The 24,285-nt window shown below is 41.5% G+C and overlaps 1 protein-coding gene across 1 annotated transcript in view; it reads left to right on the top strand.

Moving 5' to 3' along the window:
- The window catches only part of LOC144683929 (cyclic nucleotide-gated channel rod photoreceptor subunit alpha-like), an 88,420-nt gene extending 64,812 nt beyond the window's left edge, over positions 1-23,608 (top strand). The window contains exons 3-8 of the mRNA XM_078547518.1: positions 1,282-1,344; positions 1,998-2,048; positions 2,144-2,308; positions 11,848-11,955; positions 18,919-19,025; positions 20,102-23,608. Coding sequence (XP_078403644.1) covers positions 1,282-1,344; positions 1,998-2,048; positions 2,144-2,308; positions 11,848-11,955; positions 18,919-19,025; positions 20,102-21,519 — 1,912 coding nt within the window. The 3' untranslated portion in view covers positions 21,520-23,608. The remainder of the gene's footprint in view (positions 1-1,281; positions 1,345-1,997; positions 2,049-2,143; positions 2,309-11,847; positions 11,956-18,918; positions 19,026-20,101) is intronic.
- Positions 23,609-24,285: the final 677 nt, after the last annotated feature.

Below are 24,285 nucleotides of genomic sequence, written 5' to 3'. Positions count from 1 at the left end.
TTATCTATTCAACTAGTTACATCCTCAAAAACTCCAGTAGATTAGTTAAGCATGATTTCCCTTTCATAAACTCATGATGACTTTGTCTAATTGCATTAATGTTTTCCAAATGTTCTTGTTACCATGTCTTTGATAATAGACTTTAACATTTTCCCCACTACTGATGTTATGCTAACTGGCCTGTAATTCACTGTTTTTTCTCTCCCTCCTTTTTTAAATAGTGGGGTTACATGTGCCACCCTCCAATCTGCAGGAACTGCTCCAGAGTCTATAGAATTTTGGAAGATGACCACCAATGCATCCAATATTTCCATGGCCACTTCCTTTCGTACTCTGGGATGTAGATTATCAGGCCCTGGGGATTTTTCAGCCTTTAATCTGTTGTCTGAAAAATTTAAAATTTAATTTCCCAGAAATGTTAGGGAACCAAGGGTCTAATGAGAGGGAGGAATTGAAGAAAACCAGTACTAGTTAAAAAATGGTGCTAGAGAAATTAATTAGTATGAGGCGGAACTTCTGTCCGTTTCCAGGTGGAAATCCCACCTCAAGCAGCTGCCAGCCAATCGGGGAGGCCAGCAGCTCTGCATCACATCAGGCACGGTGGCCACTGCTGGTATTGCAGGAGGCTACACGTTGGGCGCAGGCCTCTCCTCCCAGCCATTAAATTGGAATGTCGGAGGGATGACACCCTTAATTGGGTATTAATTGCTCACTTAAAGACCTCAATTGGGCCATGGGTGGGCAGCTCAACCAACGCTTCACTCGTTGCCTGTAAAATTGTGGTGCAGTTGAGATGGCTGGATCAACACTGGGAACACCGCTGATGGCATGGTGCCCTAATTTACGGGTGGCACATAAGATTTAGCCCATGCAATTTCATGAGCTCTTAAGATGTTGAGGATGGTCATTCTCAGACCAAGAGCATTACTAATACACCCTACTGGATTTATTTCAGATTGTCAGCAGCCGCAGTATTTTGATTTTGCCTATTGGAAATCCACTTTGTCCTGAATTTCCATGAGCAACACCACAGAAAGTTAAAGGCTACAGTCAGTCTTACCAAAGTATGATCTCTGCTGTACAAAACTTAATTTACATCCTGAATACATTCATCCACTTCAAATATTCTTCTACTTTATTGTCCTGGCGTGGGCTGCCCAGTATTCATACATGCAAATTAGGTTATTTCAGATCAAAATTCTCAAGAGAATATTCTCAATTAGCCACTTGTAAAGTTTGTTTTAAATTAACTTTATTTCTAACCATTATGCTGTTGCTTAGGAACCAGACCCTTGCTGATGACATGGAGATGTCTAACATTAACAACAGCAACAACAATGATGAGTAAGTATAAAATTGGATTTCTGAAACAAGATAATAGTTTTGCCATTGTGCATTTAATACATTTTAAGAAAATACATAAATGTCAGATGTTGCTCTCTTGTCTCTGAATTAAAAGGTTTTGAGTTCAAACCACACTCCAGATATTTGAGAATTGTAACTTAGACCAAAACTTTGGTTCAGTACTGAGCTAGTGTTACATTATCAGAGGTCTTTTGGATAAGACATTAACCCTGTCTGCCCTCTCAGGTGGACATTCAAGATTCTATGGTACTATTTGCAGAAAAGCATGGAAGTTTCTCCTGGTGCTATGGCCAATATTTATCCCTCAACCAACCCCTGTAACAAATGATCTGGTCATTTGTCATTAGTCATTGTGGGAGCTTGCTGTGCACAAATTGACATTACAATGGTGACTACAGTCCAGAAGTACTTAATTGGTTGTAAAACGCTTAGAAATGTCCTGAATTCATGAAAGAGCCAATATAAATGCAAGTTTTTTCGCATAAATTTCAGACATTATTAAAATTAAAAGAAAAATGAGAAACATTGCAGTTTTAATATATTTCTGTGTGAACTTGTGCACAAATAAAGTTGTAGATGTACTTTTAAATGAGATTATGACAGGCTGAATGATTTTTAAAAATCTTTTTTAGAGAGAAAGGAAAAAATAAAGAATCCAAAAAGAGCAAAAAAGAGAAAAAGGGGTAAGTTGAAAAGACCTCATTATTTTTAAATTTATTTAAGCAAACTTTATTTCTCTCCTTCCTATAAAAGTGCTTAATCTCAATCCATTTTACAGTAAATCTGATGACAAAAAAGGAGAAAAGAAAAAGGACAAAGAAAAGAAAAAAAATAAAGACAAGAATAAGGAAAAGGCAAAAGATAAAGATAAGGATGGGAAGGAAGATGAGAAGAAAGATGAAAAAAAGGATGAGAAAGATGACAAAAATGATATTGTGGAAATGTAAGTGTCCTTAACTTTTAGCTCACTAGAGTTTGGCAGTATTTGTATAGCTGCAGATACGTAATTCATAGCAACCAACTTTTTAAAATTAAACTTTAACACCGACACTGCAAGAAAAGCAATGGTAATAATACCCAAAATAGTTTATAGTATTGTATTTTACAATAAGGCACTCCTTTAAGTCTCACTGAATGGTTTAATCACAAAATTGGTAAGCATACTCAAGAACCACTGCGAGTTGAAACATCAACTAATCTAAAGCAGAAAAACATCAGAGAAAACAAGAATGAGTTACATCTATCTCCTGAGCACTGCTGCTAGCAAACTAGGGAAAGGTTGAGATTTATGTCTGTGGCTTACACCTCAGCACTTCCTTTGCCCACTCACAAGCAGCTTTCCGGTTCCCAGAACTTCTCACACGAAACTGCAAGCAGACTAGGATCCCAACCTTTAAAAGGTAAATGCAATAATGTTTGCAAACTGTGAGCAACTGTCACATGACCAGATATTACATGATCAGATATCATGTGATCAAACAGCGCATGGTCAGATGATCCAACTTGGATTTTGTTATTTGGTTGCTGTTTTCAAGAACAGTGTTGTCCATTGTCACATGATCTGCACGTTTCCAGAAGTTTATAGCTTCAAAAAGCCTTTGACAGAGTGTGCTTTAAAACCATGTGGCTGCATCTCTGAAATCCTCACTCAGGTAAATGGGGGTTGTGCTCTCTGGTGGAGGCTCCTCATCTGAGGAGAAGGAGGGAGAAGAGGCCAGCTGGTCATGGCAGCAGCAACATGTCTGCCACCAAGAAAGAGCTGCAGATGATGAAGTGGTTGAAGGTCAACGAAGAAGAGGACATGAGAGGTGCATGAGAGAAGAGGACAGAGGAGGTGTCATTACCCTGCTGGCAGAATCTACAGGGAGTGCTCTAATTACCTGCACATGATTGAGGCACAATGTAGAATAAGGCTTCACCTTTCAAGGGTGGCAGGCACTTCCATTTGCAAAATGATTGGTGCAGAGATCACCTCAAACTGCGTTGGGAGGCAACTGATACCAATTGCTTTAAAAGTGACTGCTGCCCTGAACTTTTACGCTTCTGAGTCATTCCAGAGGCCAAGAGGGGATCTCTGTGGAATATTATATCTGCTGCCCATCACTGTATAAAAGTCCTGACCGATGCATTATTCAGGCGGGTATACTCCTTCATCAAGTTTACTACTGTTAAAGAGAGACAAGTGAGTGAGCGAGAGGTTTTGGGGTAATTGCTGGTTTCCCAAAGATGCAAGGCACCATTGATTGTATCTATGTGACTAGAAAGGCAGCCTGTGGGTCAGCGAGGGGCTTTTGCTATCACGCACTTAATGTACAGCTTATGTGTGATCACCATCAACAGATTTTCCGAGGTTTTTTGACAAAATCCTGGAAGTTACCATGATGCCTACATGATCTGGAATTGCCAAGTGCCAAGGCTTTTCACACCCCCACCACCTCCCCACCCCGCATGAGTGGATGGCTGGCTGATGGAGAATAAAGGATATCCACTGAAGAGGTGGCTCATGATGTCAATTAGACATCCTCGAACCCGTGCTGAGGAAAGCCAATCATGTCTCCACAAGGGCCACCGTCAAAAGGATGATCAGATGATCTGCTAAAGATGAGGTTTCAGTTTCTGGACTGGCCTGTGGGCTCTCTATAATATCCATTGGTTCAAGTGTCCAAGACAGTTGTCATTTATTGTGCTCTGCACAATCTTGCTCTTCCCCGGGGTGAGGCTTTGGAGGAGGATGACTGAGAAGAACGCTGTGAAACATCAGAGGAGGAGTACAACACCAATTCCAGTGATGAACCTGAAGAGCCACAGGCCGATTTGGAGGAACCGGCAAGGCAGCACTTTCTTGGAGCTATGGATGCCAGGGAAGCACTGATCCAGAGACACTTCCAGTAGGGTGCCACAGGCCTCATGAAAAATCCCAACAGAGGGGAGTGAAAGCATTGACAAACACCTCAAAAGCCCTTTAATATATCCTCTGGGGCCTCTGCCACTTCCCCATCGTAATCATTCAGAGACTCAGGGAGAGAGTGTCATTGAGTTGCAGGCCTACACTCTTCATTTCACTAATAAGCATGACACCAACATCTAGAAGGCAACACCAGTTCAAAAAAGTGCATTTGCACAACAGAACACACAGGTTACACAAATATATATCACCTACAGTGGCCTTTTTGTGATTATGGAGATTTTCTCATTTTTTCCTGAGTGCTGCATCTTTGTAGTCCCCCATCGCTGCCAGCCGTGCTGGAGGCAGGCTGCTGATTCTGATGCCCCATTGGTGTGGATGACTGTGACCATCGTCCTCTGGTTGCCTGAGGCTGTGAGGGCCCAGACAGAGGGAGGGGCTCCTGCACAGTGACAGGAGCCTCTGCTGTCATCATAGAATCCTGAGGCATTAGTATCACTGGCAGAGGGGAGGAGGAGATGCTGTCACATACATACATATAAACATATGAATTAGGAGCAGGAGTTTGCATTTGGCCCCTCGAGCCTGCTCTACCATCAGCCAATAAGATCATGGCTGATCTGATTTTGGCCTCAATTTCACATTCTGCCTACCCCCAATAACCTTTGACTCCCTTGTTAGTCAAGAATCTATCTATCTCTGCCTTAAAAACATTCATTATCCCTGTCTCCATGCTCTTTGGGGAAGAGAGTTCCAAAGATTCACAATCTAACTCCATCAAAAGCAACTGGAGAGGAGCCCCTGGATGCAGACAGCTGCCGCTCATCTGCCAACATGAGGTTTCTTTGGACCGCCTGCTCACAATAGAGGAACCAGAACCTGGCTGGGACTCCAAGTGCCCTGTCCTTCTCTCACATGAGCAGTGCGTTGCTGAGGTCATTGACTGTGTTTAAGCTTGCAAGTATTGTTTGAGCTGCTGGGTCTGGCTCTCCATGAGTGTCGCCAATCTCTCAATGGAAAAGACCAGGTGTTCAGAAAACAGGGTGATTGCAGTGCTCATGTCCTGGATGGACTTCTTAAATGTCAGTACCAGGGAGCACATACCCTTTGGATGCTCTGTTTGATCTCCATGCACCTCCGTTGGACATCCAACATTTGTCATGGATGACTCCAGAGGCATGTCATCTGCCTGGGGCTCAGCAACTTCCTGGTCTCCAACACTCCTCTGGGCATCAGGGTCCTGGGAATTGCTTTTTCCGACAGTTACTCTGGTGATTGTGCAGTCCTATACCCAAGTTGTGCTTTCATCTTGACGCACACACACAACCCCACCAAGATGCTGAGGAGGTGCATGATGCGGAACAAGGATGGGATGGTTCACCCTCTGATGCCCCCTGAACTTCCCTTGGAGATCAGCGGCGGACCCATTGGAACACTGGTCTGTCTGGAACATGAACAACCTGATTGATAAAAAAGAGCAGTGAGTGCACATGAGCAACAAGGCACCAGACTGAGTGACAAATGTATCATCTTACACACAGACATGGCACATGTCACAAGTGATGAGATTCCAAAGTCACCGAGATCAAACGTAATAGCCAGCCATCCCTTCACCAAAGCCCAGCAAATTCCTCATCGCCATTGCCGAGAATGGGTCCCCTTCACACTCACCATCCTCATCAATAACCCTCACCTCTCCTTTGCCAACTGCTCTTGCCCCTCTGAGCTTGTCATCTCAAGAATGTCTCCCCATTGGGGTCAGCACAGCAAAATTGGGCACTCTATCACTTGCCATGGAATGTTCATGGATGTTGTGCACTCTCTTCTCTTGTAAAGACAAAAACACATTAATGTCCAAATTGTGAATGGCTCATCTGCTCATGCTGGTCTCCATCATCTCCAGTTCATATGGAATGCACATCGCGCCACTGGTTCTCTACTGTGCATACCTGTTATTCTACACACCTCAGCTGGGTGCTAGGACTGCATTTGGCCATTAGTGTACCAAACTTTAACACATCTGGCAGACACCTCCCAGCCTCACCAAATGCATAGTCTCCCATAGATATTTGCTCCGATTACCGGATGTCTTCCTTACTCACCCTTACAGAATGTAGACAGTCATTCAGTCTCTTCTGGCGCTGCAGCCAGGTCCTGCGCACAACCTCACTGCTGTTGACCACAACTGCCAACTCCATCCAGGCCCTCTTGTCATCTCGCCAGAGGAGAATCTCCAACCATTCACAGACAGTCTACAGGAGCAGCAATACATCCATGAACCATGCATGTACACTCCTCCTGACTCACTGCACCACAGCTTCTGCTCGTGTGGACTTTTCAGGCTTCCGAGCATTGACTGAACTGCTTAGCAGCAAATTTTTTGTTTTATTCATTCAAGGGATGTGGTCTTTGCTGGCTGGGCCATTTTATTGCCTATCTCAAGTAGCCCTTGAGAAAATGGTGATGAGCTGCTTTCTTGAACCGCTGTAGTCCATGTGCTGTAGGTACACCCACAGTGCTGTTAGGAAGGGAGCTCCAGGATTTTGACCCAGTGACAGTGAAGGAATGGCAATATATTTCCAAGTCAGGATGGTGAGTGACTTGGAGGGGAACTTCCAGGTGTTGATTTTCCCATCTATCTGCTGCCCTTGTCCTTCTAGGTGGTAGTGGCTGTGGGTTTGGAACCTTGGTGAATTCCTGCAGTGCATCTTGTAGATGGTACACACTGCTGCTACTGTGCAACGGAGGTGGAGAGAAAGAATGTTTGTGGATATGGTGCCAGTCAAGTGGGCTGCTTTTTCCTGGAAGGTATCAAGCTTCTTGAGTGTTGTGGGAGCTGCACTCATCCAGGCTAGTGGGGAGTATTCCATCACACTCCTGACTTGTGCCTTGTAGATGGTGGTCAGGTTTTGGGGAGTCAGGAGGTGAGCTACTCGTCGCAGGATTCCTAAGTCTGAATCTTACCTATGTCGGGCAGGCTGGGCGGGAGCGGGCAGGGAGCCAATCGCCGCCATTTTACGTGGGTGGGCCAATTAAGGGCCGCCCAGCGTAATACATGTTCTGTAGTGCTCAGTGCTACTTGTGCGGGTGGGGGGAGGAGGGAGAGTTGGGGCCTGCGCTCTTTCGCGCATGCGTGTGAAAGGGCACAGCAATCTCCCTGAGGCACAGAGCTGCCTCAGGGATATTAAGTTCATAATAAAACTATTGAATAAAGGAAGTTAAAAATTATTTGAACATGTCCCATCATGTGACAGTGTCACATGGTCTGGGACATGTTTGTGAATTTTGCAAAATTTAATTAATTATTTTATAAAACCTTCAGGAAACCTCACCCCGCCCGTGGATGAGGTTTGCTGAAAAACACGAAGGCCGCTTGAGCTCTTCACCTGCCTGCCAACCTTAAGGTTGGATGGGTAGCGTGGTTAACTACATTAATTGTTTTTTTAATGTCCTTAATAGGCTGTTGACAGCTTGACCGGTGCGGAGCCACCTCCGGCGCGTGTCCGCCGAACAAAATATCGATATGACACGTGTCATTTTACGCGTCGGCGTGTCGGGCCGGCCCCCGCACGCCGACAGCAATATTCTGGCATTGAACATCAAAGGATGATGGTTAGTTTCTATCTTGTTGGATATGGTTATTGCCTGGCACTTGTGTGGTGCGAATGTTACTTGCCACTTGTCAGCCCAAGCCTGGATATTGTCCAGATCTTGCTGCATTTGGACATGGGCTGCTTCAGTCTCTGAGGAGTCGCAAATGGTGCTGAACATTGTGCAATCATCAGCAAATATCCCCACTTCTCATCTTATGATGGAAGGAAGGCTATTGATGAAGCAGCTGAAGGTGGTTGGGCCGAGGCCATTACCCTGATGACCTCCAACAACCATAATCACCTTCCTTTGTGCTAGGTAAGGCTCCAACCAATGCAGAGTTTTCTCCCTGATTCCCATTGACTCCAGTTTTGCTATGGCTCCTTGATGCCACACTCGATCAAATGCGGCCTTGATGTCAACGGCAGTCTCTCTCACCTCACCTCGGGGGTTCAGCTCTTTTGTCCATGTTTGAACCAAAGCTGTAATGAGGTCAGGAGCTGAGTGGCCCTGGTGGAACCCAAACTGAGCATCAGTGAGCAAGTTATTACTAAAATGTTACTTGATAGCACTGTTGATGACCCCTTCCATTACTTTACTGATGATAGAGAGTAGACTGATGATATGGTAATTGGCCAGGTGGACTTGGTCCTGCTTTTTGTGTACAGTACATACCTGGGCAATTTTCCACAAAGCCAGGTAGATGCCAGTGTTGTAGCTGTACTGGAACAGCTTGGCTAGAGGCGCAGCAAGCTCTGGAGCACAAGTCTTCAGTAATATTGCCAGATTATTGTCAGGGCCCTTAGCCTTTGCAGTATCCAGTCTTTTTAGCCATTTCTTGATATCACTTGGAGTGAATCAAATTGGTTGAAGACCAAAGGAGGTCGAAATGGATCAACCACTTGGCACTTCAGGCTGAAGATTGTAGCAAATGTTTCAGCCTTATCTTTTGCACTGATGTGCTGGGCTCCCCCATCATTGAGGATAGGGATATTTGTGGAGCTTCCTCCTCCAGTGAGTTATTTAATTATCCACCACCATTCACAATTGGATGTGAAGGACTGCAGACCTCTGATCCGTTGGTTGTGGGATCACTTACCTCTGTCTATCAGCTGCTTATGCTGTTTGGCATCCAAGTAGTCCTGTGTTATAGCTTCACCAGGTTGATACCTCATTCTTAGGTATGCCTGGTGCTGCTCCTGGCATGCTCAGATCCAGCAGCTCAAAACTGAGCATTCGTGAGGCAACGTGGGCCATCAGCAGCAGAATTGTATTCAACCACAATTCATACCCTCATGGCCTGGCATATTCCTCACTTTTACCATTACCATCAACCAAGGATCAATGCTTGTTCAATGAAGAGTGCAGGAGGGCAGACAGGAGCAGCACCAGGCATACTGAAAAGTCAGGTGTCAATCTGGTGAAGCTACAACACAGGTCTACTTACATGCCAAACAGCAGAAGCAGCAAGCAAGTAGGTAGAGCTGAGCCATCCCACAGCTAATGGATCAGATCAAAGCTCTGCAGTCTTGTACATCCATTTATGAATGGTGGCGGACAACTAACATGAGGAGGGGGCTTCATAAATATCTCCACACTTAATGATGGAGGAGCCCAGCATATCAGTGCAAAAAACAAGGCTGAAGTATTTGCAAAAATCTTCAGCCATAAGTGCTGAGTGGATGATCTATCTCAGCTTCTCTTGTGGTCCCCAGCGTCACAGATGTCAATCTTCAACCAAGTTGATTCACTCTACGTGATAGCACGAAATAGCTGAAGGCACTGTATACTGCAATGGCTATGGGCCCTGCAATAGTACTGAATATGTGTGCCCAGAACTAGCCACGCTCCTAGCAAAGCTGTTCCAGTACAGCTACAACACTGGCACCTACACAACAATGTGGAAAATTGCCCAGGTATGTCCTGTCCACAAAAAGCAGGACAAATCCAACCCAGCCAATTACCGTACCATCAGTCCACTCTTGATCATCAGTAAAGTGATGGAAAGGGTCATCAACATTGCTATCAAGCGGCACTTTCTCAGCAACAACCAGCTCACTAATGCTTACTTTGGTTTCCACCAGGGCCACTCTGCTCCTGATCTTATTACAGCCTTGGTCTGAACATGGACCATGTCCTGCAACATCACTGCAGGAGTTCCTCAGGGTAGTGTCTTAGGCCCAACCATCTTCAGCTACTTCATCAGTGACCTTCTGTCCATCATCAGATCAGAATTGGAGATGTTTGCTGATGATTGCACAACGTTCAGTATCATTCACAGCTTGTCATTTACTGAAGCAGCCCATGTCCATATGCAGCAAGACCTGGGCAATATTGAAGCTTGGACTGATAAGTGGCAAGTAGCATTTGCAAAATGACCATCTCCAACAAGAGACAATTTAACCATGTCCCCATGACATTCAATGGCATTACCATCACTGAATCCCCCACTGTCAACATCCTGGGGGTTTCTAGTCAAGAAACTGAACTAGACCAGCCATATACATACTGTGGTTTCAAGAACAGGTCAAAGGCTGGGAATTCTGCAGAGAGTAACTCACTCCTGACTCCTGAAAGTCTGTCCACCATCTACAAGGCACAAGTCAGGAGAGTGATGGAATGCTTTCCACTTGCCTGGATGAGTGCAGCTCCAACAACGCTCAAGAAATTCAACAACATCCAGGGCAAAGCAGCCCACTAGATCAGCTTCCCATCAACAGCCTTAAATATTCACTTCCTCCACCACCGACGCACAGTAGCAGCAGTGTGTACTATATGCAAGATGCACTGCAGCAACACACCAAGGCTCCTTCAACATCACCTTCCAAACCCATGACCTCTGCCATCTAAAAGGCAAGGGCAGCAGATGCATGGAAACATCACCACCTGCATGTTCCCCTCCAAGCCACACGCCATCCTTATTTGGAGCCATATTGCCATTCCTTCACTGTTGCGGGATCAAAATCCCTTCCTAACAGAACTTTGGGTGTACCATGGGATGGACCACAGTTGTTCCAGAAGGCAATTTACCACCAATTTCCCAGGGGAAATTAGGGATGGACAAAAAATGATGGTCCTGCCAGTGACACCCACATCCCATTGAAGAATAAAAAAAAAACATTGCTCCTGCGGACAACCCATAGTGGATAACGGGTCAGTGGATATGGAGGTGACATGGGGGCTACCCATTTCGGTAGCAAAAAATCCAGCCTAGTGTCCTACCCTCTCCTGCCTCCAGGCCTGAATTGGGCCTTTCATGCCATTGACTGGACGTTAATAGGCCAGAACTGATCAGAACTTTCTGACAGTCGCTTCACTTTATTGCCTGTGATTTTGTTGTATAGGAATAATTAAACTTTGCATTTTCCACTTGTGCCCTGCAGGACTTTTTCAAAATAAATTAAGGTCCTAGCATACATTTATAATTTAGCATATATTTCCTATGCTTCTGTTCACTGTTATTTTTTATTTTCTGGCCTTTTCTTGCTGTGTTTTTTGTGTGCATCTTCTGTTATTCTCTTAGGATGAATGCAAGAATTAGCAAAAATAAAATCTATATTATGGCTTGTTAAAGATTATCAAAACTAGTCATATATTTATAATAATTTCTTTACTGATTATTATTGTAAGCATGAAGTATAATTCACTGGTAACTTTTACCTAACCCTGTAAAAAATACATATATTTGCTCTGCCAACAAAAATATTTTTCTTCAAAATAGCAATTTTTGAAGATTCTCCGATAATTAAGATTCCCTCTTTTACTGTCCACTGATTCTGCTGCATATGGTTGACAACTGCAAATGTTGGAACTGTTGGACAGTTGTCACCTGGGAGTGTTGTCACCAAAATGTATTTTTTAGCAAATATTATATTCAATGTAACTTTCCTCTTTCAAATTCACATCTTTTTTAATGGTTATATTCAATGGCATATAATTTACTAATGAGATTGTTTTTATTTCTGTTCTGTACACTTTATGATCAGGCTGGAGAAAATGATTCCCATTCTTGACCCAGCGGGAAACATATACTACAACTGGCTCCTGATAATTACAATGCCTGTAATGTACAACTGGACAATGCTCGTAGCTAGGTAAGATGAGACAAGGAAAAACTGTCAGTATAAATGTTATGGTGGCATGGTGGAGTGATTAATGGTGGTTGTGATTCTCACCTTATTTAATCTTCCCATCTTTACTGTGGGAGATGACAGATGTAGGCTGGGGGCAGAAGGTAGAATGGAGTATTAACTATCCCTGGGTTGCTCTCAGGCATATTTTAGTCACTGACTCGGGGTAGAGTTGTCTGCAATCTGTGATGACCTTTGACCCAGAAGCAATACAGTAAGAAAAGTTTGTAAATCCTTTAAAATATCTGTGTAATCTGTAATTGTTTTTAAGACTGTTTAAAAAGGACTGTTAACAGTTTTTGTCAATGGTAAAGGAATCAATTGTAATTTTCTTGGATAATAAGAAATGCTGATCCATGTGACCTAGCAACCCTTGAACTGGAATCAGTACCAACAAGGAATTTAAGATACAGGTGCCATGTGGCTGTTAGACACAGAGAAAACAGACAAAGAAGCTACTGCTGTGAAGAAGATAGGAGAGCTTGTGGGAGATGGTGATCAGCACACAGATGTGGACACAAAGAGAAAGTGCACAGAGACAGAAAGAGGAACACACTGAATTCTTTTGAGGAGAAGAAGTAAACTCTCTCAAGAAGAGGTCAGATTTTATGCTTGACAGAAAAGGAAACAGGAGCTGTTTGGGGCAATGTGTGAGCTGGCTAATATGGTTTAAAACCTGAAAATCCAAGGAATGGCTCAGAGATGCTAAAGAGCTGGGTGTTCTCCCAGATGTGGCCAAACCTCGAATCATGTTGTTGGTTGGTCAGTTGAAAAGGAACTCTGGAAAGCTACACCATTAGGTTGTTGTGATCCGCGGGAGAGAGAGTTCATAGAAGTGTGCCTTGCTGATGACAATCGTACCCATGAAACTCGGAGGAGAAAGCTGCTGTCCGATCGGACTCCTGACCTACCCTGTATGAATAAAGAACAACATTTTGCGGAACTGTCACTATATAGTGCTACCTATGAGAGGAGTGATGCGGGTGCTTGTGGTTGTGTAAGACTATCTTTGTTATATCGACTATTTAAAGTGTCATTTGCCTGTTAATTCATGTTTTATTTGTGTTGATTCTGGTTCATTTTGAAATAAAAGTTACAAAAAGTGGTACCCTGATGGCAATTTCTTCATTTTGTGTCATTTAGTAAATTTTATTATTTTGGTTTACGGTTCCCCCATGGGCATCATAACAAAATTGGGTGCTGAGTCTGGGACCAAACCCAGAGACTATAAAAAGGATTCACTGTAACTTTCCAGCATTTAAACAAACGAGATTTCACATTGGCCTTTTCTATATTGTATTGGGAAATCAACATGGGTACTTTTGAGGATCAAGCCTTTGTTAAAAGGGAAGATCTGACTCTCAGAGAACTGAAACAGTTGAGAAAAGATGATTCACAGGTTGTAGCAGAGCACAGAGGGATTAACTAGGAGGGGTAGGAACTCTGAGGATTTAGCTAGGCACCTGGGGCTCAAGGAAGAAAGGGCTGGTTCCGTTAGTAATCAGGCCAGAATTAAAATAGAAATAGAAATAAGAAAGATTGGCTTAGAAAGAAAGAAATTAGCAAGAGAGGAAAGAGATAAGGGAAGGAATAGGGAAAGAGATAAAGAGAGAGAGATGAAAAAGCTCAAAACGTAGCATGAGTTCTGATTACCTGAACTTGAGCTGATGAGGAGAAGTGAGGCTGACTCAGAGAGAACTCCTAAGTGTGATTTGTCGGAGGCTTTTTGCTCTGCCTAAATTTAGTGAGGGCTAAGTGGAGATGTACTTTGGGTTCTTTGAGAAAATGGTCACAAATCTGAATTGGCCAAAAGAACAGAATATACTTTTACATAATCTTTTGATAGCTAAGACCTTGGAGGTGTGCTCATCTCTTTCAGCAGAGTACTTATGTGATTAAGAGGAAGTAATGACTGCTGTACTCGATGCTTACGAGTTGGTGCCTGAGGCCTACAACCAGAAATTTGAGAAAGAGAACAGACCTATGTAGAATTTGGCAAGGAAAATGAAATGGTCTTTGATAGGTGGTGTAGAACAATGAAGGTAGAACAGAACTTTCATAACCTTAGGTAGATGATGTTGGTGGAGGAATCCAAAAATAGTGTCCCTTTGGAGTTCAGGTCTCACCTGGAAGATCACAAAGTTCGTAAAATGAGGGAAGATTCAGTAATGGCAGATGATTATGAGTAACACATAATATGATTAGTAATAGGCCCCACTTTGGAACCCCTCAAGAGTAACTGGAGTGAGAGGAAGGTTTATGATGAGAAGAGATCAGGCCCTGCTGAGAAAGGTGGAAAAGATAAAGACCCAGGCCCTTCTCAGATTAGTGGAAGTGAAGGTTCTGAGGACAGGTTTAGTTAAAAGGAGCCGACCTGCTACTTTTGTCACAAGAAAGGACATGTGAAGGATGAATGTTGGAAACTAAAAAGCAAGCTAGTAGCATTAGTATAGTTGCACAATTCCCCTTCCGAAAAGACTGTTGTTGTTGGTAAAGCTTATGAAAAACAGTTACTTTCTCCTATGCTTTCTAATAGTGTGAATAAGGGTGCAGAAATTATAGGAGTTTCCTGTTTGAGGGTAAAGTGGCCGTGCTTTTGTTCACTGAAGCAGGCAAATCAATTATTACCCTTAGGGATACAGGGGTGACACAGTCACTGATGTTGGCCAATGACGACTTTCTCCCTAGATAGTTTGATGAATACCAAGGTATTAATCCCATGGATTGATGGAAACTATTTACCCCATCTTTATATAGAGTTAATTTAAAAGGTATCTTAGTTAGCGGTCCTGTAATTGTTGGTATTTCTAATTTGCTGATTGACAGTGTAGATATCTTATTTGGAAATAACTTGGCTGGGGATAAGATATTGCTATCTCCAATGGTTTCGAGAAAGCCCACTGAGGCTGTTGAAACTGAAATTATATAGGAGAAGTTGGGTGACATGAAAGACCACCATACTTTCTGTAAACTTGCTGTTAGAATTAATGATTTGAATAAATCTGCATCCAAGGAGTCATAAACTAAGCTTGTTAATTTAAAAATGACCTTGGAACATAAGGCTGAAAAGGAAAAGTTAATGGCAGTTAGAGACAAATTAAAGCTATCAGGAAAAGCATGAGCAAGATGAGGCAAAGCAAATTTCAACAATATTCAAAGTTAATGATGAAACAGAGGGAAAACATGATTTGAAAGAGAGTGGAAAAGTTAAATCCAGTGCTGACATAGAACTGCGAGGAAGGATACATGTTCTAGAACAAAATTTAAAACCTCAAAATGAAGAGGTAATCGTTCTTACCATAATGGAATTAAACAAAGCTCAAATGCATTTGAAAGACGAAAAGCAAAAAAGAAATTAAGAAAATTTGTGAATTAAATTGAAAGGGGTATGAAGCTTTCTTAGCTGAACGTTGACATAACATGAATGAAGCTCTTAAGGAAGCTAAGGAGGATTTTACTCGACAGAAGAATGAACTGCTTGCACAAAAGGAAGCTTATTAAATCTGCATTTCCTGGAAAAGAAAACTGAAGTGTTAAATCTTGCGAAGAAATGAAAGTTAAAAATTATCCTGAAATTAAACATGATGAGGTGAATTCAATTATTATGAAGGATGATTCGGATGTTTGGCTGATTGAAAGGTTTTTCAAAGACTTGGACATTAAAAAGAACATGCAGACAGGGAAGAAAATGGAGACCAAGAGTTAAAAACTGAACATAGTGGTTCAGAGTTTGTTTTAAAAAGTGAAAATCCTGATGACAATTTGTTGTCTGGCTTTCAGGAGGAACAAAGGAAAGTGCTCAATCCAGAGGTTAAGAAGCAATATGCCAGGAGATTTCTCCTTGAATTCCAATTTATAGCCAACAGTACCCAGAAGTCAGATGGTCTTCCTGCAATCACCAATGTTGTTCTTGACAATGTTTACCAGCTGACAAATTGTAAAACCTTTGGACCTCTCAAAAAATGCTAATCCAGGGTCGTGACTGTACAAAGTCCAATACAGATTTTAAAAAGCAACATGAAGAGTCAAAAAAGAGACAACAAACCTGCTGTTCCTAGAAAAGTTTGAAACCAAGAACCAAAGGCTGTTTTGGTAGAGTTTGCTGCTGTAGCAATTACACTAAAAATTCTGCACAATACCGGTCAACACAATTTGATTATGGATGCTCTGTTGAGAGTTTAAAGTACAAGGGATGGCAACAACATCATAAAGCCAGTTTTTGGGTTTTATAAGATAAGATAATACTGCATGTTTACAAAGAAGCTTGTTTTGTAAATAAAATGTATCATTGTTCTTACCTGTGCAACATGTAAAACATTAGTTGTTAGATTGTTTATGATATTAAGAACTCGATGCATTTCAAACACTGTTGCAAAAGTTTTCTTTTTTTTTTCCGGGCTGGGGGTGTGGGGGGGCGTGGGGCAGTAATTTTTAATTTCCTTAAAATTCCCATGGAATCTGTAATTGTTTTTTAAGAATGTTTGAAAAGGACTTTAAATTTTCATCAAAGGTAAAAGGATCAATTGTAATTTTATTGGATAATAAGAAATACTGGTCCATGTGACTTAGTGTCCCTCGAACTGGAAGCAGTACCAACAGGAAAGAAGTTAAGATACTGATGCTATGTGGCTGTTAGACACAAAGGAAACAGACAACATGTCAAAAAATGGAAACATACAGCAGGGAATCAGCCACTTTGTTCCCATACACCTCACTGCAATTGGTCATTAGTACATTAGCCTGGGAATAGGTCAGTGGATTTCTTTCTCAGCTGAGGACGGTGCTTTAGGTAGGAAAAGATATCAAAAGTGGAATAAGAGAAAAATTTTGAAAAAACGTATAGAACAGTATCAACCACAGGTTACATTTTTTCACAATTCCTTGCATGCAGAAAAAAATCAGAGCACTTTACAGAGCAGACGAAAAAGGGAAAACTGAAAAGGTAATAAAGAACTGGGGGCTGACAACACAGTCAAAAGAGATGTTTAACAGCAGAGAGGGAGAAGGCATTTAGAAACTTCTGAAGGGCACAGCATAGTGATTCAGCAGAGGGAGGAAAGAATGAGGGGTAATTGGGCTAACTTTAGGTGACTGCTGGTTGAATGCAGGGAAATAAAGCTAGAGGTGATTATTGAGATTGGTGTTAAAGGCCACAGAGAGGTTTGAAAATGAGAATGTGGGTCTTAAAAAATTATGGTAACTTATGGATTTTGACCAGAACAGGGTTGATGGGATTTCAGTACATGGTGGAGATGTAGACATTTTGTTGGTGTAGGCACAGAGGCTGGCTAGCAGAACATTTGAGCAATTCAACCTCAAGGTGATAAGGGTATGGATTAGGAAAGTGGTTTTGGAAATCTTGCTGTGGAGAAAAACAAATGTACCTCTAAGTTACTTTACTATTGTGTACATCAGACCAGACAGAAGGAGTAAGTGATAGAGAAAATATATAATAATATACTAAGGGATCAGGGGTTGACATGAAGCTATTAATGTATATAATATAATTGGAAAAGATTTTTCTTTTAAAATAGAGGTTTAGTCTGTAGGTGTGTCTTAATTGGATTAAAGGCAGCTAGTCTGGGTGCTTTGATGTGTACTAGTTTTGATATGCAAGAGAGATAGTGTGCATTTGCATTTATGAATAGACCATTCAAGAAGTGGGGTGAAAAATGATACCTATCTAGCAGCTACCAAGCAATATGTTTATATTACTAATAAAATTGGTACTATGAAAGGGGTTTTTTTGTTACAGAGGTTTAGTTCAGAGGCTGTTGATACTTTGAGAATTAACATTCAATGGGAGTGGTTGGTATAACTTCAGCAGTTTTTGGGTGTGCAGAGCAGAGGCAATGTAAGATCAAAAGGTAGCTGCAAGCCTCCAACTGGCTCCATAAGGAACCAAAGTGAAAAGAACCTAATTTTGATTTCATACGGTGAAAATGCTTTGCCTGGTGTCTGGTTAAGTATATGGGTTGCTGTTGCCTTAATAGAGATTAGTTTGGGAATTTGTTAAAAGTTATGATAGTAGTAATTTGTAGCCATGTGTATATTTATATTTTAACCTGTCTAAATTAATAAAATGTTTGATTTAGTTTAATGTAAAAGCTCGAGAACTGGAGGTCTGATTCTTGAATTTAGAGTTGCATCTCAAACATAACACTTAAAATTATAGCTTATGACAGTTGTTTAAAGTTTCCCTCTGGGGATTTTAAATAACTTAGCTTTACTAACTGCATCGGTCATAACATGGGGTTAGTTACAAGATTAAGTTGGAAAGGCTGGGGTTGATCTCCTTGGAGCAAAGGCGATTGAGAGAAGATTTTATAGGGGTGTACAAGATTATGACAGGCCTAGATAAGGTAGTCAAGAAAATCCCTTTCCATTAGCTAATGGTACAAGGACTAGGGAACACAGATTTAAGATTTTGGCTAAGAGATGCATGGGGAATGTGAGGAAGAACTTTTTTACACAATGAGTGGTAATTACCTGCAACTCACTGCCCATGAGGCTGATGGAAGTGGAAATAATCAATTATTTCAAAAAGGAAACTGGATACACACTTAAAGGAAATAAACTTGCAGGGCTATGGGGATCAAGTGGGAGTGGGACTGATTAGATTGCTCCATGGGGAGCCGGCATGGGCTTGATGGGCTGAATGTCCTCCTTCTGATTCTATAAAAGCCGATAGTAGAGCGAGGATAAGCGGCTATGTAATTCTGCCTGTGCTAGGATTACAAGGAGGACCTAAAAAGTTACTGCAATCTCAGAATGGACACTCATAGCTGCAAGGAAATAATTGCTGATCCTTGTAGACATGCTGACAATTTGTTGAAACATCAGAAATACTTTGGTATAAAATGTCACTAAATGCAATTGAATTGATGCTGAAGTATTTTTATTTTTCTCATTTGCTTTTTTGTATAGAGCAAGTTTTCAAGAACTTCAGTCAGATTATTTGAGCACATGGTTCATCCTTGATTACGTATCAGATTTTATTTACATACTTGACATGTATTTAAGGACAAAAACAGGTGAGTGTGCTTTTTGTCATTTTGTGCAAGGGGCTTTGGGGTTATTTTCTATCTGTGTCAATTTTAAGTTGCTCTGCTGGGCTGTAACAAATAAGATCCTGAGGGGTCTTGACAGGGTGGATGTGGAGAGGATGCTTCCTCTTGTGGAAAAATCTAGAACTAGGGGTCACATTTGAAAAATATGGGGCCGCCCATTTAAAACGGAGATGAGGCAAAATATTTTCTCTCAGAGGGCTGAGTGTCTATAGAACTCTTTTCTTGAAAAGGTGGTGGAAGCAGAGCCTTTGAATATTTTAAAGGTAGTGGTGGATATATTCTTGGTAAGCAAGGGGATGATAAGTTATTGGGGGTAGGTAGGATGCAGATTTGAGGTTACTATCAGATCAGCCATGATCTTATTAAATGGCGGAGCAGGCTCGAGGGGTTGAGTGGCCCACTCCTGCTCCTTGTTCGTATGTAACAAAACTGTGGCAGCCCAAAAATCACAGCGGTGTGCTCATTTTCTGGTTCCAACTTTGTTCCCATACCATTGCCATGTCTTGGCATGGGTGATCCAGGAACCTTCCTGCTTTAGGCAGAAGCCTCCTTCCACTACATTAATTGAGGTTGAGGTCCAATGACATACATAAGAAGGACCAATAATATGTTTAAGTGCCAGTAGGCACAGCATGCATCATACACACTCCATCCATTGGTAGCAGATGTTCAGCAGCCCAACTAGAAGGGTTTGCTTTGAAAAAGGTACATTTTATTTTATTTTTTTGAGGCTTGGAGGAGTATGAATGCTTTACTTGTTAAAGGTGAGGTTTTGAAAATGTATAGATTCTATGCTGAATGCACAGATAGTACTAATGATAAATGCATTACTTTGTGACAAAGCCCTAAAGTGCAAATTAACACCTGAGTTTGCAGCAAATTTACTTGGCAGTACTTAATATATTTTGGTTCAATTTGTTTCTCTTAATTTTAGTTGCTCTTCGCACTTCAATCCTGTGCCACATCACATCTGATTCTAAAGACCCTTTCAGAATTGTCCTATAATTAATTATTTCTGGTGTTTTCTTTTCCCCCTACAGGTTATCTGGAACAAGGTCTATTGGTCAGTGATGTTAAGAAACTCAGAGAAAGATACCTTTCCACTGTCCAGTTCAAATTGGATGCTTTTTCACTCATACCAACTGACTTGCTATACTTCCTACTGGGAATGGAATATCCAGAAATTAGATTAAATCGTTTGACTAGGGTTGGTCGAATGTTTGAGTTCTTTTCAAGAACTGAAACTCGGACAAACTACCCAAATATTTTCAGAATTTCCAACCTTGTCATGTACATCGTGATCATTATCCATTGGAATGCTTGCGTGTACTTCTCAATTTCCAAAGCTATAGGGTTTGGGACAGACACATGGGTATATCCAGATGTAAATATTCCAGAATTTTCCCGGCTTGCTCGGAAGTATGTGTATAGTCTCTACTGGTCAACACTGACACTAACCACCATTGGAGAAACACCTCCTCCAGTCCTGGATTCAGAATACTTCTTTGTGGTGGCCGATTTCCTGGTTGGAGTGTTAATTTTTGCCACCATTGTCGGTAATGTTGGTTCCATGATTTCCAACATGAATGCAGCTCGGGCAGAGTTTCAGTCAAGGATTGATGCCATCAAACAGTATATGCACTTCCGAAAAGTGAGCAAAGATTTGGAGAAGAGAGTTATCAAATGGTTTGACTATTTGTGGACAAACAAAAAAGCTGTAGATGAAAGAGAGGTCTTGAGGTATCTTCCAGATAAGCTAAGAGCAGAGATTGCAATCAATGTCCACCTGGATACACTGAAGAAAGTGCGTATCTTTGCAGATTGTGAAGCTGGCCTGCTAGTTGAATTGGTGTTGAAGCTAAGACCCCAAGTGTACAGCCCTGGAGATTATATCTGCCGCAAAGGAGACATTGGTAGAGAGATGTACATCATCAAAGAAGGAAAACTTGCTGTTGTTGCTGATGATGGAATTACTCAGTTTGTGGTTCTAAGTGATGGCAGCTACTTTGGCGAAATTAGTATTCTGAATATCAAAGGTAGTAAAGCTGGGAACAGAAGAACTGCAAACATTAAGAGCATAGGCTACTCAGATTTGTTCTGCCTCTCCAAAGATGATCTAATGGAAGCCCTCACTGAGTACCCCGATGCAAAAGCAATGCTGGAAGAAAAGGGGAAACAAATTTTAATGAAGGATGGCCTTCTGGATCTAGACATTGCCCAGCTTGGAGCTGACCCAAAGGACATGGAAGAGAAAGTAACAAGATTGGACATGGCAATTGACCTTTTACAGACTAAATTTGCTCGACTTATGGCAGATTACAATTCTACACAACAGAAATTAAAAGAAAGAGTGACAAAGATCGAGAACAAAATTAAACGATCAGAGACACAGTTTGAATATTCAGAACCGACAGATACTGAAGCGATATCTGAAATTGAAGGAAGTAAAAAAGAATAGTGTAAACATACATATTAATATTACAATAATAATACTTTTTTACCTTGCTGGATATACTGAAGATTCATATCTCAGGAAGAAAATTCCTATAAAACATTGACAAACTGCTATAAAAAAGATGATGTCTCAATGTTTAAAGTAAATTTTATACATAGAATTCACAAATATTGAAGAAATACAACTGAAAACTGACTTGGGAATATATTTGGAACTTAATTACAAATTATTAGCAGGTCTTTGATGCCAGGGTAGAATGTTTTATCCAGTACTCAAAATTAAAACTGCAGTGTTAAGTAAAAATGTCAGCAATGCTTTTTGCTTAAAGCCACTGTATGTGTAAGAAGAAAGAATTTATATTTACATAGCACCTTATCATGTCCTCAGGGTGTTCCAAAATGTTTTATTGTCAAAATGGATTATTTTCAAAGAGCAATCACTATTGTTATGTAGGCATTATGTATATTGTGTTATAAATAACCGTATTCAAAAATGTATGTTTTTGTAACCATAGCTGTGCAATTTCTTGCTTTCAGGTTCACACCCAACAGCGCTAAACCAAATGGACTTTGCAGGGTCATTAGATGGGGTTGGGCATTTTATTTATAAGGAGCCTCATCAAGTGCATCTCTGATATTTACCAGCCTCACAATCTTGTGACTTCTGTGGGAGTGTTACACAGGCTCTGCACATATCCCACTCATAATTTTGCAAATATTGCTATTTGGACCCCTTGCTCAGAAGCAGGAGTGGGACCTAAGGGAGGAAGAATTATTGCCCCTGAATCAGTGCCTGACCTCTCATTCACCTTATAAGGAATGAACAGAACTTCCTGAAACAGTGGAGATCAGTGTAGCTGGGTCTGTGCCATTTCCCTGGAGATTTGTTAGTCTCATTTCAAAGGAGTGCTATCCGTTATTACGAGAGGGATTGAACATAAAAGTAAGGATGTTATGCTTCAGTTATACAGGGCTTTGGTGAGGCCGCATCTCAAATTGTGTGTGTAGTTTTGGTCTCTTTATTTAAGGAAGGATGTAAATGCATTGAAGGCAGTTCAGAGGAGGTTTACTAGATTGATAACTGGAATGAGTGGGTTGTCTTATGAGGATAGGTTGGACAGGCTGGGCTTGTTTCCACTGGAGTTTAGACGAGTGAGGGATGACTTGATTGAAGTATATAGGATCCTGAATGGTGTTGGCAAGGTGGATGTGGAAAGGATGTTTCCTCTTGTGGGTGAGTCCAGAACTAGGGGCACTGTTTTAAAATTGGGAGAGACCCTTATAGGATTGAAATGAGGAGAATTTTTTTTCTCTCAGAAAGTTGTGCAACTTTGGAACTCTCTGCCTCAGAAGGCAGTGGAAGTGGGATCACTGAATATTTTTAAGGCAGAGATAGATAGATTTTTGTTAGGCAAGAGAATCAAAGGTTATCAGGGGTAGATGGGAATGTAGAACTCGAAACATAAACAGATCAGCCATGATCTTATTGAATGGTGGAGCAGGCTCGAGGGGCTGAATGGCCTACTTCAGCTCCTATTTTGTATGTTTGTCTGTTCATGCTGTAGTAACAGCAGGACACTGTTAGAACCTTTACAGACTTTAGAGTCTATGGCCAGATATTTCCCCCCGTCGGGGATGTTGTGCGGGGGCAGATGGGGGTGCCCCCAATCGGGTCCACGCCGCTATTTTACGTGGGTGGGCCAAGGCCCACCCACTGTGACACGCACCCAGAAGCGCTAAGTGGGGGGGGGGGAATTCCCTGAGCCGTTCCCTGTGGTCTTTCATGCATGCGCGCGAAAAAGCGCAGAGATCTCCCTGAGGCATGGAGGTGCCTCATGGAGATTTGTTTAAGTTATGGAAATTTGAATAAAGATGGGAAAAAAATTTAAGGACATGTACCCTCATGTGAAACTGTCACATGAGCTGGGACATGTTCATTATTTATTTCAAAATGTTTTATTTAAATAATAAACCCTTCATGAAACCTCATCCCGCCCGTGGATGAGTTTTCATGAAAAATGCGAAGGCCGCCTGGGCTCTTCACCTGCCCATCAACCTTAAGGTTGGACGGGCAGCTCAGCTGATTACTTTAATTACTTTTTAACAGGCCTTAATAGGCCTTTGACAGTTCGGCGGGTGCGCAGCGAACGTGCAGTGACGCCAAACGTCACCACGCGTTGGCGAGCTGGCCCCGCTCCCCGGCTCGCCAACAGGAAAATGCTGCCCTATGAGCCAGTAACAAATTATTGTTAACTGTGAAACAAATATAATTTAAAGGAAAACCATACATCTGAATTGCCACGTAATCTAAAATGTTACCTGGACATCAAGTTCAAATGAGGGACAACTAAGAGACACTAGTAATAATCAACATTTCTCTTTGCAAATAGATAAGTTGCAACCTGGAAATAGAAACTTTGTGGATATTATTAGCTTCAGTTATGTCTTAGTTCTACTTTCATGGAAAATGCTGCTTTTTGGCATGCATTAAATAGGTCGCAGGCGTGTGCGGCGACAGGGAGATTTTTCACCAAGTATATAATCTTTGAATACCTCTGACCAACAGATTTAAAATACAAACTAGAGAAACAGAATTATCTGAGAAGGTAGTGTCCATTTCTTTTAACAGTTAGACTGATATGACAAGATGAATATGTACTATTTGAGCCTAGATAACATAATATGGAATAATATATTTTATATGTAATATGTTATACATTGATAATGCTGAATTTTATATATGTTGTGCAACACAACTTGTGAGTGTTCA

This window comes from Cetorhinus maximus, chromosome 1 (assembly GCF_964194155.1).
Source record: "Cetorhinus maximus chromosome 1, sCetMax3.hap1.1, whole genome shotgun sequence".
Classification (NCBI taxonomy): Eukaryota; Metazoa; Chordata; class Chondrichthyes; order Lamniformes; family Cetorhinidae; genus Cetorhinus; species Cetorhinus maximus.
The sequence above is the reverse complement of the archived record's forward strand: the minus strand, read 5'-3'. Positions and strand labels throughout refer to the sequence as shown.